The sequence below is a fragment of the Ctenocephalides felis genome, unplaced genomic scaffold (genome assembly GCF_003426905.1).
Source record: "Ctenocephalides felis isolate EL2017-DRISC unplaced genomic scaffold, ASM342690v1 CF-g0.4_SCAFFOLD_01886, whole genome shotgun sequence".
NCBI classification, from domain to species: Eukaryota; Metazoa; Arthropoda; class Insecta; order Siphonaptera; family Pulicidae; genus Ctenocephalides; species Ctenocephalides felis.
The window spans coordinates 148,054,353-148,067,890 of NW_020538040.1; the positions used below are offsets into that span (position 1 = coordinate 148,054,353).

General features: G+C 30.8%; 1 protein-coding gene across 1 annotated transcript in view; it reads right to left on the reverse strand.

The window, feature by feature from the left end:
• Positions 1-670: 670 nt before the first annotated feature.
• LOC113376949 (ankyrin repeat and sterile alpha motif domain-containing protein 1B-like) overlaps positions 671-13,538 on the reverse strand; it is a 66,533-nt gene continuing 53,665 nt past the window's right edge. The window contains exons 15-18 of the mRNA XM_026617077.1: positions 13,158-13,481; positions 6,971-7,141; positions 6,393-6,530; positions 671-890 (exon numbers count right to left, since the gene is read on the reverse strand). Coding sequence (XP_026472862.1) covers positions 720-890; positions 6,393-6,530; positions 6,971-7,141; positions 13,158-13,481 — 804 coding nt within the window. The 3' untranslated portion in view covers positions 671-719. The remainder of the gene's footprint in view (positions 891-6,392; positions 6,531-6,970; positions 7,142-13,157; positions 13,482-13,538) is intronic.

The following is a 13,538-nucleotide window of genomic DNA, read 5'->3' on the forward strand; positions in this document are numbered from 1 at the left end:
TGCGTTTTTCACTATCAGTATCCGCAAAATACAAATCTATTGTCAGTAAATATCATTCATATTATAAATACCGATATTAGTTCAACGTCTACTAATTCATTTACAATATAAACTAAGCTTAAGTTTCTTATATAAGTGGTGTATAGTATTAGACTTTAAAATCTATTGTAAGTTATATCGTTATAAAAGTAGAGTAATGGCTGTAGAAAATATTTCAAACTAATTCCCTGATACACAATTCCACAAATTGCATCTTGAGCCGTAAAAAAATTTGTGCATTTGACGATAAATGCTTGGAACAGGAATTAATAAACAATAAATACTTGTGCGTTCACATTTAAACGATTTATAACACTCGTACATTTGCGATATGATATTTCAATTATTGCACGTTTCAGTCATAAATAATATCGAACAATTTGGTTTGTTGTCGGTAGATATATAGTTATAATTTTCTCTTAATCTCTTAATAATATACGTTATCAAGCAGCTTTTATTTTGGACATCACAAACAATCCTATTCAATCTAATTAATAATCTTAACACAATTGTAAATGTTAAACATTTAAAATTGTTTATAATATATATTTTGATATTTTAATATATTTAATATATTAAGATTTTCTTTATTATACTATAATATATCTATTTATATATATTTATTTATTTATATAATAAATATCAACGGATAAACTTACTACGATCAGTAATGTTCGCAACTAGAGGTGTTCCTCGGTTGCGATGGGCGCCCGAGGGCTGTGGCACGTGGCGATCGCCGAGCGAACCGGAGTTATTGGCTGCATGTTCTTCGAGTTGCTCTCGCGCAGGGCGAGCTGGTAAGCCACTTCGAAGGCCTGGCCGAGAGTTAGAATGATCTCCGTGGCCTGGTCCTGAAATACATAAATCACAAATACCATATAGAGGCTTTACAGATGCATCACAAGTTATAAGGTATGTAATTTCTTTTAAGGAGTTATATAGGTAGGATGTTCTAAAAATTGATCTTTTTAAATTTTATTTTCTGAATATACATAAATTTAAGAATATACACAAAAATTTCATATCATTCTGGTAAATATATTCGAGGTTACACGCAAATTTGAAAAGAAAAACACGGTTGAGACGGAAGAAAGTAGTTGGTGTTTGGGCGAAAAAATTTAAAAAACTACATGAAACCCATAGATAAACAAGTATAAATAGATAGCAAACCGGCCCGCTTTTCGATTATTTTGACTTTAATTTTCCGCTCCTGCTATAGAGGCGCGACGAGTGTAGCATGAAAATTTACCCCTAGGTTCAATTCTAGATAAATCCAAATCCCTAGGTTTAATTCTAAGATAAATTTATATATAATATTGTTACAATAAATCTGAAATTTTAATATATCAAATGATAACAAAACATACTCATAAAAAATATATTTTCATATATATTAAAAACATTTTTAAAAATGAAATAAAATTAATATTTAAGCAATAATTAAATATAAATAATAAAATATATCAATAAAAGATATTTACATAATTTAAATAAAATACAATTATTAATAAATAGACAAGATTTTCTAACATTCGCAGAAAAATGTACGGGTTTTTTCTGCCTCAGTCGAGTTTTATTGGCCTTGAGACTTTTCTTGTACTTTTCGAGAGCTACTTTTTCATGGGGTCCAATTCATTTTCATTTATATATTTTCCTGAGAGAAATCGTTTCACAGTATTGCACCAGTTATTAACAACAAACAATATAAAGAATTCAGAAAATTGAACATCTCCGACCCTTATTCTTCCAAAAAATCTGCAATGGATCTTGATTAAAATTTGTGCTACATAAATAATAAAATTCTGGAATCACTTTCTTTTTGTTTCAAACGTGCCTCAAATCCTCTATAGCTTTACAGCACAGTTTCTTAACGCATGCGGCTTTTGTTAGTACCCTGCTAGAATTTTTTATCTTTACGAACTGTATTTAATTCAACATTTTTTTGACAGTGTGGTACGTGACACTTCGCCATATTGAAAATTATTATTAATTCTTTTGTTTTTCTGAAGTATTCGTTCGTAATCGGTCGTTATCGAGTAGCACCGTACAATAGTCCTGCAGGTTTGATGTACGCGTTGGCCGAAAAACGACGTTAGTTTTGAATTTGGGAACAGTAAAACCCTCTATCGCAGGAGCGGAATACTAATACGATAAAAAGGTCATTTGTTCTATGTTTGCCCCCCATGATGAAACCTTAGTTACACGTGAATTGACTGTTTAGTATTGCATTCCAAATTTTATAACCGTGTTTAAATCAATTTCCGAATATGTGAAATGTAAAAATTTTTCCGACCGGTTTGAAAACTGAGAAAAACGATGCATACATTAACCACCGGCATATTTAATAAAGGATTGGAATCACTATTGATTTATATGAAGGCAAGATAATTTACAATTTGAGCTCAATAGGCATTCATATGCCGAAAAAAAGATACTCAGCGCGAGATAATTTCAGATCATCGAGCGCGATAGAGCACCTGAGTTGAAAGAATGGCTCGCAGGCGACATCAGCTCGAGTTATTAGAAATTTCCAATTCGGTGGAGGGTCTCTTATATGGCTCTGGAACAAATGATTCCATGAAAGATAAAAAAAAAACATTTTTTTATCCCATGTAATTTGCTTTCCAAACGTTTTTCTCGAAATGATGTTTTCAAAATCGGTGACCAACATAACTCGAAAACGGCTAATCCGATTGGACTCAAATTAGATTACTAGTAACATAGTGTTTCAATTAAAGAGGAACGATAAAAACATATTCACTAAGGAAAAATGCAACCGATTACAAAAACCATTCCATTTTGTCCATACAGTATGACAAAAATGACATGTAGTGTAAGGACACATACTGAGATGTTAATTTTTAAGAAGGCAGTTCACAAATAAATTGTTTGATCCTATTTGCGACATTATCACATATAGACCAAGAGCCCGTGGGCGGATGACAGTATGTATTTTACGACACCTGAGATTTTGTGCATCGATTCCTCTATACCTTTCCTACATGAAATGGGGACTTACTAAGCCCAAAGTGGCGGACACAGCTACTGCGCAGCTGGTAAAGGTACCTTTTTTTCGCCCATATCCGAACCATTTTACGACGGTTGCCGTTTCGAAAATTTGAAAATATAATATTATTGCTATCGTAAAATACCAATGGCAGACGATTATCGCGCGGTTAACATGGTGGCAGACGATTTTGAAAATGCAGAAAAAAATTTTTTTTGAATGTATTTTACGATGTCTGCCATTTACATATTTTATTCCTTATAGTATCAAAACCTTATATTTATCACGGCAGACGTGTACCTGGTGGACCAACATCAGCAGAGTTAAAAAACTCAGCTACCATTTGGCCTGATAGTATGCATAAATCTCCATGTTTTATACCGATATAAGCAATTCTTTCATAATGATAATAGAAATTAATATTTGTTAGTTTATATGTGACATTTAATAATGTTGATGAGCGGAAAAAAGATTTTTTACGCTAAATTCGTAAAGATTAAAGTATACAAACGATAACAACAATTATTGTAATATTTATTCTATTTTTTTTATTTATTTTAGTCTAATTTCAAAATATTGTATAAAAATAAAGTTATACAATATTATATATATATATATATATATATATATATACTTTCTTTATTTATTATAATCTCGGAGCCATATCTCGCTTTTGATGATTCCTTATCATCCGCTGAATCAGATTCTATAAAATAATAAATCAGATGTAAAATAAAAATTATTTGAAAATCCAACTGAAGATGTTTGATAAAGACGAGATTCTCCGACCATACTTGAAAAATTAAGCTGAATAGTATTAAAAAGATATTGTATGTGGGTTCTTTATTAAGTGTAGCAAACATTTGTTGAAGATCGATTTTTTTCAGAGAATTGTAAGGTCTTTTTTTTGTTAAAGAAGGCTGGATTGAAATCAGAACCAGTAAAAGCATGACAACAAATTGAAATTCTGGCAAATAACTAACCAGTTCGCTTCGTGATGTTAATATATCTCTATTTTCAACCCCATTTAGCATCCAAATATTTGAATTACTATATTTCTTAGTTATGTCATATTACCAATTCATATTACCAATATTATACTGATATTTTGCAGTATCGAAGGCTCTAATAGGAATATTGCAACGATATGCTCAGCGATGTTACGCGCGTGATTGATAATGTTTGTGTCAGGTTCTTCATGTGAAGTACAACAAAAATCTTCAACAACACACGATTGGACATTTGTGATTATCATTGTATAATTGACAGTCTCAGAAATTCAAATAAATTAACAAAATTTAAATAAAAAATATCGATCTTCAACAAGGGTTTGCTACACTCGGTTTAGCAAAAAAGAAAATTTAACAGGAAACCACCTAAGATATTTGCCAAATATATAATGCAAAAAGACCTAAATGACGTGGTTCTTGGACGGTACAAACTATTCATTAATAACTATAAAGTTTACAACGTCAATGAACAATTCAGCAGAAAAAATTCTAAATTTTGGTGCAAGTTCAATCTCGTGTTTTATCAACAATTTTTAAGGGCCCACTATAACTATATTAGGAATAATATCTATAACAAGCAACCAACATTGTTGGGCGCATTAAAGTATGATCGGAGAATCTCGTCTTTATCAAACATCTTCAGTTGGATTTTCAAATAATTTTTATTTTACATCTGATTTATTATTTTATAGAATCTGATTCAGCGGATGATAAGGAATCATCAAAAGCGAGATATGGCTCCGAGATTATAATAAATAAAGAAAGTATATATATATATATATATATATATATAATATTGTATAACTTTATTTTTATACAATATTTTGAAATTAGACTAAAATAAATAAAAAAAATAGAATAAATATTACAATAATTGTTGTTATCGTTTGTATACTTTAATCTTTACGAATTTAGCGTAAAAAATCTTTTTTCCGCTCATCAACATTATTAAATGTCACATATAAACTAACAAATATTAATTTCTATTATCATTATGAAAGAATTGCTTATATCGGTATAAAACATGGAGATTTATGCATACTATCAGGCCAAATGGTAGCTGAGTTTTTTAACTCTGCTGATGTTGGTCCACCAGGTACACGTCTGCCGTGATAAATATAAGGTTTTGATACTATAAGGAATAAAATATGTAAATGGCAGACATCGTAAAATACATTCAAAAAAATTTTTTTTCTGCATTTTCAAAATCGTCTGCTACCATGTTAACCGCGCGATAATCGTCTGCCATTGGTATTTTACGATAGTAATAATATTATATTTTCAAATTTTCGAAACGGCAACCGTCGTAAAATGGTTCGGATATGGGCGAAAAAAAGGTACCTTTACCAGCTGCGCAGTAGCTGTGTCCGCCACTTTGGGCTTAGTCAGTCCCCATTTCATGTAGGATAGGTATAGAGGAATCGATGCACAAAATCTCAGGTGTCGTAAAATACATACTGTCATCCGCCCACGGGCTCTTGGACTAATAATGCATGGCCCCAAAGGAAGCAAATCACTTTGTACATCGAAATCAACTTTCGCCGGGCTCAACACGGAAAAATAAGATTTTGCAACAAATGCAAGTCTCTTCTTTTTACCAGTGGATCATTTGGTCTGATTTTAGAAGTAATTAGATTTAGTGTGATTAAAGTTAAAAGCCTTTGACAAGTTTCAATTTTCCTTGTTTTTTTCTTGTCGTTACTCAGCCTCGAATGAACTACCATTTATTCTTGCAAAATAGTACTATGTCATTTTGTCTATTGTATAACTACGTCATTTTGTCCAAAAGTGAACAAAAATGAATAAATAATCAAAATTACATCAAACATCTGATAACAGCAATAAAATTGATGAAATCACTAGTACTAGCATAAGTTCTTTGATTTTAATAAAAATTATTACAAATATCAATATATACGACCAAAAAATCCAAATAAATTTTTGAAAGCAAGATTTACGTTTGAACTGATTACTGCGATAAGACTCTGACGCTCAACATCTGACAGGATTGTAATTATGGCTTTCTTCGTGTTACACAGTCGCGAAAATGTTACTAAAATTAACCAATATTTAAATAAAGCTACTGTGTCATTTTGTTCACACATGGCATTTTGTCCGTATTTTCTCTATTTATAAAATTAAGAAATTGCTGTTATTGTTTTAAAGCACCAAAAGACAATGTGTCCGAATATTATTTTTAAAATAATAAAAAAGATACATGTATTACACGAAATTACGTAAGTATCAAATGAAAATCTACAAAGCGTTATCTTTGAACTCGATACTTTTGTCTAGTTTTTTACACGAATTTATTTAAAGTATTTTTTAAAACTTACCATGCTATCCACATGAAAAACATGACAATAGTGCGTACGATTGTCCGAGTCTTTAGTAATGTAAGCGAAGTGTGACAAATCGTCAGCGTCTTGACAAGCGCAGTGGATGTTTCTGATAGCATGTTCGCAAATTATGGCCTGTAAAAAATAGACAGAAAATGTAAATTAGTATCGAAATTGTTAAGTTATTATAAAATTTTGCTCTTTTTACCGATATTTATTAATTCTGAAAATTTAGAACTTATTATTAGAGATATGTGGAAAAAAATATTCTTAAGTTGCTCTTATATATTTGTATCAACATTAAATGCCAAATATGAAAGCTTTATTTCTAAAAGCATCAATAATAAAATAAATCTGAAAATTTATAATAAAGTACATAAGTCATTATAAAATTCTTTACATATAATATCAAAATCGAGTAGTTTTAAAGACAAAGACAAAAAATTGTGTTAAAACATGATTTGACAATTAGTGCTAATTTGCCACTTTTTTCAAAGCAACTATATTACTGCATAAATAAATGTAGGAAATCGAATAGTAACAGTAATAGTTATAATAATAATAATGATTCTTACATCGGTTTGTGGGTTAATGAATTGCACCCCTCGGTGCGAAATGGCAAGCCTAACGGGCGGCGAGTTGTGAAGCCGCGTGTCGGGCGCGGCCGCTGATGCTTTTAGCTTCTGCATAGATTTACGCGTCGATTCCGTGCCGCGTAACTCTTTCACAAGCGTCGACCCCATATACTGAAATAATTGAAATGATTTATAGATACATTAGTATACTCGTTAGTAGTATATAAAAGTCATAAAAAGTACTATGATACATTATAAAATGTGCCTCATAAACACTCATTTTCTTCGAAAATATTACTTTATCTTTAGGTCTTTTTAATAAATTTGGAAAATGTAAATATTCTTACTAAATACTACGGGGCTGAAAATGGCTTAATTAATAAATAACATTTTATAATTTTATATAAATAGCATTAACTTCAAATAGTGCCAGTTAAAAGTTTCGAATACAAATTCAATTTTCTGAATATATTATTATGAAACATACATACATACATACATACATACATACATACATACATACATGCATACATACAACATACATACATACATACATACATACATACATACATATACACAGGAGCTAACGTCACGTGACGCAACACGGACTGGGTTGAAGAAATGCTAACGCGGTACCGACCCAGTCTTCCTCGTGATCATATGCGGGGAAATGAGGAGAGGAGGTTTTTTAGTGGGTGGAAATCCCACACTACCGTCCATCATCTTTTAAACACACGCGTGTCTTTGAAAGATTTTTCCTTCTCTATATAAAAAAAAAAAAAAAAAAAAAAAAAAAAAAAAAAAAACATACATATACATACATACATACATATATATGAATAGCTTGACTAATAAAGTATAAATGTTATTTGGTATTTATATTTCTTTAAATCTATCTTTTACCAAAATAAACCAAGATGATCACAAAAATTAGAAAGATACTATATAGAGAATGCGGGGCAAAAAGGTCCAAATTAAACAATTATATCGTGAACACCAAACCAATTATATCATAACAAATAACACCTATCAAACAAACAACTATCTGACTATGTTCAGTAAAACTCTCAGCCAATTGTAGATAATCATTGAAAAATTGTGTTTTTTTGCTGTTTTTCAAAAATTTGTCACCTGGTCCTATTTACCCCATCGGCAGGGTGAAATAGGACGACCACGAGGCAAATAGGTCCACTATCTTATTTTTAATTATAAATGGGTTTTACGAAATAATAGCCACATTATTCAATCAAAGCAAAATATAAATTTTATCGGTACATTTTTACAGAGATAACAATGTATATGACCTTGATCTGGTATCTGGTCCAAAAATACTCAGCAGCCGAGTTAGAATAACTATTAATTTAATTTATGCCTTGTAGAATTGCTAGTTTTAACTTAATTTTAATATTTTTTTATTTACTTTTTTTCATTATTTACAACTTTGCCAGGATAAAGGTTTAGTTGGTCCATTTTACCCCACCTACGTGCAAGCTTTTACAGAGGTTATTATACAAAAAAACTGTTGAATATAACTTAAAATTAACAATACATCTTATCAAACAATTAATTTCGCAAATAATTATATTCGGATATTGCAATCTAAACAAAAGCGCTCACAACCAAAAAAAACTAACAACAAAAGAAAATACTTTTGTTATGGATTTTCAAAGGTGGCCGTTTATCTCCCGATACTGATTTTGTAAGAATGGTGATGAATGGATATACATCTTATTCCCTTTACTTCCAAATATTGTTGGTAAAACAATTCCTAACTTGTTGAGATATCGGTGTTAGACCTTTCTACCCACTTAACCTGTTACTTTTATTCGATTATGAAATATAGATAGCTGTTCAAAATTCTTAAAAAATAAAGAAAACAAGAAAGCAATAATCATGCTAATGTTTAGTTGATTCTAAGAGTCTCTCTTACAATAAAAATATACATCAGTTTAATCGCTACGAGTGAAGCAATTTAACCCTTTCGGTACAAGCGACACTGCTGTATATATAGTTATTGAATTCAAATAGAGAAAATTCTACTTTTCGTTAGATTATTAGAATCTGTTAAACGATTATTATTGTGTTACAAAACTGTAATATTGAATTTATATATATATATACTGAATATTGAAACAATACATATTATTACACATCAACTGCATTTAGAGTAACCCGGAATTAATAGATGCATTTAAAATTACATACATTAATCGTTACAACATAATTCCATATCCAGATATAATATTAAAAGCTCGCACATGCAATAATCATGTTATGCTCTATAAGTCACACTAATCAAATCAACACGAATCAAGCTAAAATCTTTGAAAAAACATGAATAGAATTTGTGGTTTATAAAAAAAATTGGTTAGCAACTATAATTAGGTATTTGAATAATTTTTTTTTATTTTTTTAATGGAAAGATCATATACAAGTTTTATAACAAAGTTTTTTCTTTTTCTTTTTCTCGCAATAATTAAAAAGTTATACCAAATTAAAATTTGAGTTTTGAATTCGGTACCGAAGAGCGCCGACAAATCCCGAACGAAGCCAAGCGCGTGTGACGTCATACTGTTACGGGTGATCATAGTAGTATACAGCTTTGAACATGCGCTATGCTTTGAGCTTTGTATAATATCGTTCTGTCATTGTTAAATATTCAAAAATATATAAAAAAATGTCAAATGTAAAATGTTATCGCTGTTGTAGACTTCATTGTTATCATCGCAGCAGCACTAATGAATTTACAAAAACCTATAATTTCAAGTTAAATTTAAAAGAATAAGAAGAAGAATATTTAAGAATATTTTCATGACAAAAGAAATGGCTAAATGTATATTTCATATATTTATTATTTTATTTATTTATTATACCTTTATCGTTTATTGCATTTGTATCATATCATCAAAATATATTGAATAATAACTAATTAAGACTTTAACTTTATTAACTTTGTACAGAGTTGAACAGCTTTGAGTATATATTTTTGAACCAGAATACTATACATTTTTTAATGAGATCTTGAGTGTTTGCATCATCATATATCAATACGCTAACATAAATTTTTTGATTGTCTTCAAAGTTTTGATCGGCAACACAAAAGATTTCCTTTCTTTTACCTGTCATTAACAATTGCAGTTGCATTTGAGCATTACACTTTAAGTTTATTTTGCCCTTCGGCAAAAAAGTGTACCACGCGTTTTTTGTGACATATATTATATCGAAGATGAGCGTGATTTTTGACTCATTAATTGTTAATGTAACTAAAAAGGCTTTGCTTCGAACTCGATTTTCTGGAGATACACGTGCTTTTAAAATACAAATTTCATTTTTACGACTAAGTTGAGCATAACCCACAGCTTTGTCGCCGTAACTTTCACGCGATGCTCTAAAATTAATTTATTAGGTAATTTAATTCAATATAAAATTAATACTTAAATATTGTGATTTATAATATTTTTTAACAGACTTATTACATCAATGCCTTGGCGTCTCGAACTTCCGCAGAATTAAACCGAACATCATTTTTTAAAAGTTCGGCTACCATAAATATATCAATATTAGGAACATTATCAGAATTTGCTTTTATAAATCCTTTATCACACATAGTTGAACTAAATTAACTTCAACAAATCGTTTTTAAAAGAAAATTTACCACGTGTTTATCAAGTTCCGTAAAATATAGTCGTAAGAACTGCACTAATAGAGTAACGGCACTGCGCTGTTGTGTGGCTGCAATTACAATGTGACGTCACAGGCACGGTAGCCGTTAACGGTCACATGACTAACTTTTGAATTTAATCAATTTTTAAACGCTCATAACTAATTGAAAAAACATTTTTTTTGTTTTTTCTTTCACATATCAATAAATTTAATAATGTAGTTTTAAAGCGCATAAAAATAAATATATATTTTTTTTTTTCAAATTCCCAATTGTTACTATGTGAGCTAATACCCCAGATGCAATAGTATTCGGAGATCATTCCACTGAAGGCCGTAAATTCACTTGACGCATTGCAGCGCGCGTAGATTAAAACCAATAAGCGTGAATCCATCAGGATTAATGGCAAACGGATTAACTATAGCTAGCTATTATCAATAAGCCATGAACCATTACCGATGTGAATGTCTACCGCAGTAACAATATACAACGTTATAGAGTAGACCCATATATGTCCGAATCACAAAACTTCATAGTACATCAGATTTACGACTGAAGTCAATCTTATTGTGAGAACTGACACATATTTATCGATGGTCATAGCGAATTAAATTCTGTCACTATCGAATTGTCTACACACCAGACTAGTTGATTAATTATTGTTATACTAGTAAAATCAATTAAAATTAATTATGCTGGAAATCTCAGTCACAAAACTGATTACCGTTAGCTTAAGAATAGATTTAAATATGGTTTGCAAGGTTTGAGCGGGGTTTGAGCTCTGATATTTAGCTCATGATTATTTTTATAAGACGTATTATTAATTTTAATTTAGATTCAACAGTTTTTTCTGTATATAACGCCCTCTATAAAAGCTTACACATGGTTTGGGCGAAAAGGACCAACTAACCCTTTACAATTAAAAATAAATTGCGTTACAATAGTAATTTTACAAGAGATATAAAATTAAAGAAAATAAATTAATAGTTATTTCAACTCTGCTTTTGAATATTTCAGACAAAGTGCCACTATGGTGTGTTCTTTGTAAAAATTGTGCCCATAAAATTTTTATTTCGGGTTCGTAGACATGAAGTAAAATTAGAAACGAGTGGTATATGGAATCGTGCCTCAAGGCAAATTGTTGGAACTTCCCGTACCACAACAAAATGTTCGAGGAATATTAAATGTTTTCAAGTAGATTATTAAAAATACTGTAACGTTTTCTAATATTTATAAGAATTATATAAACTGAATTACAAAGTTAAAATTATTCACTTAAAGTTTATAAGTGAGCTTTAGAACTTTAACCAAAATTAAATTTGAAATCTCAACTATTTTCGATATTCAAAAAAAAAAATTAAAAAAAAAAATTAATTTTTTTTTCCAAAAGCAACTATTTCGTCAACACTACCAGAAAGTTTTTTGAATCATTCAAATCGGATGCTTATTTCTCCCAAAAACTGTCATTTTTTGTACATTTGGCCCTGTATCTTCTAAATGACTGGACCTGGCTTTGCTAAAAACTAATCAGCACATCTCCCTATCAATAAGAATCGAATGTTTTTCGAGCCATTCAAATCGGTTGATCCGTGCGCCCGAAAACGTGAACGAAAAATGCGGACACAAAACAGACACACACATACACATCAATTTTTTCTGAGGTATGCGAAAATGTTCAGAAACCTTCAAACGTGGAGAAATGCAAAAAATTTCATTTTCGATTTTCAGCCCATTACTATAACTACCATAAGGGAATTTAATAAGACATTCGATTTGTTTGCACCCTGGCTTCCCCTTTTTACCCCATGGGTGGAGACAAATAACACATTTAAAAAAAATGATGAAAAACTTATTTCCATTATTGGGAATTAACTGATTTTTTTGTCTGAACATAGTTCGATAGTTGTTTATTTAATACGTGTTATGTGTTGTGATGTTCTTACCATATGTAATAAATAATAATTAATAAACATTACTCGTTAGATTTTAGTTAGTTTAGTCGGGCCATTAAAAAAAAAAACAAAAAAACACCAATATGTATCTGAATAACCACAATTTACCGAACGTACAAGTTGTAATCTCTTGCTCAATAATTATATGCGAAAAGATGCATGCACGAAATATTCATTAAAAAATAATTAGTTTTTCTGCATATTTTAACATAATATTGCATATTAATTTGTCGTCAGATAATATCAGTTGAGTATTTATAAAATTAAAACGTTGAAAAAATTTGGGGGTGCAACATTTTTTTATTAGAGCAGAGGGGCGCGATGCAAAAAAGGTTGGAAACCACTGTATTAGAGCATTATTTACGCACCATTTAGGGTACATTCACGGTTATATTCGACCCACTAAACATTGCAACTTATATATTGGAGTTGTCCTACTATAATCCAAACAACAAATGTAGATATGAAAATTATCAGCACGGATGTATCTTGCTTACCATATGACAAATTGGCGATATTATTTTACTACCATACACTTAATATAACATGATAAAAATAAAACTTCTTTACTCACAAATGCAGAATAAGCCACTGATCCGTTAAGCAAAGTGTACGGGGTATGTCTCCACTGTGTCCGCAAAGCGCTTGGCACTCCCAACAAAAGTTCTGATGGAGCACGAATCTCCAGTTCTTCTGCCGGCACCGGCGGCTGAGGAGCAGGACGCGATTTGCGATGACTGTGCCGTGAAAGTGTACTCGCTGGCACAGTCACGTTCGTCGTAACCAACTCCGAAGAAGTCGCAGGCCTGGTGGCATCCTCCTTAATCGTTCGAAGATTTGGAGCAGTGCTCGAAGAAGAAACGGTGCTCGTCGGTTGGTGATGATGTCCATTGTTTTTCTGCAGACACAAAAATCATTTTGATCGATTAAGGGACACAACTAGTGTAACCGCCTA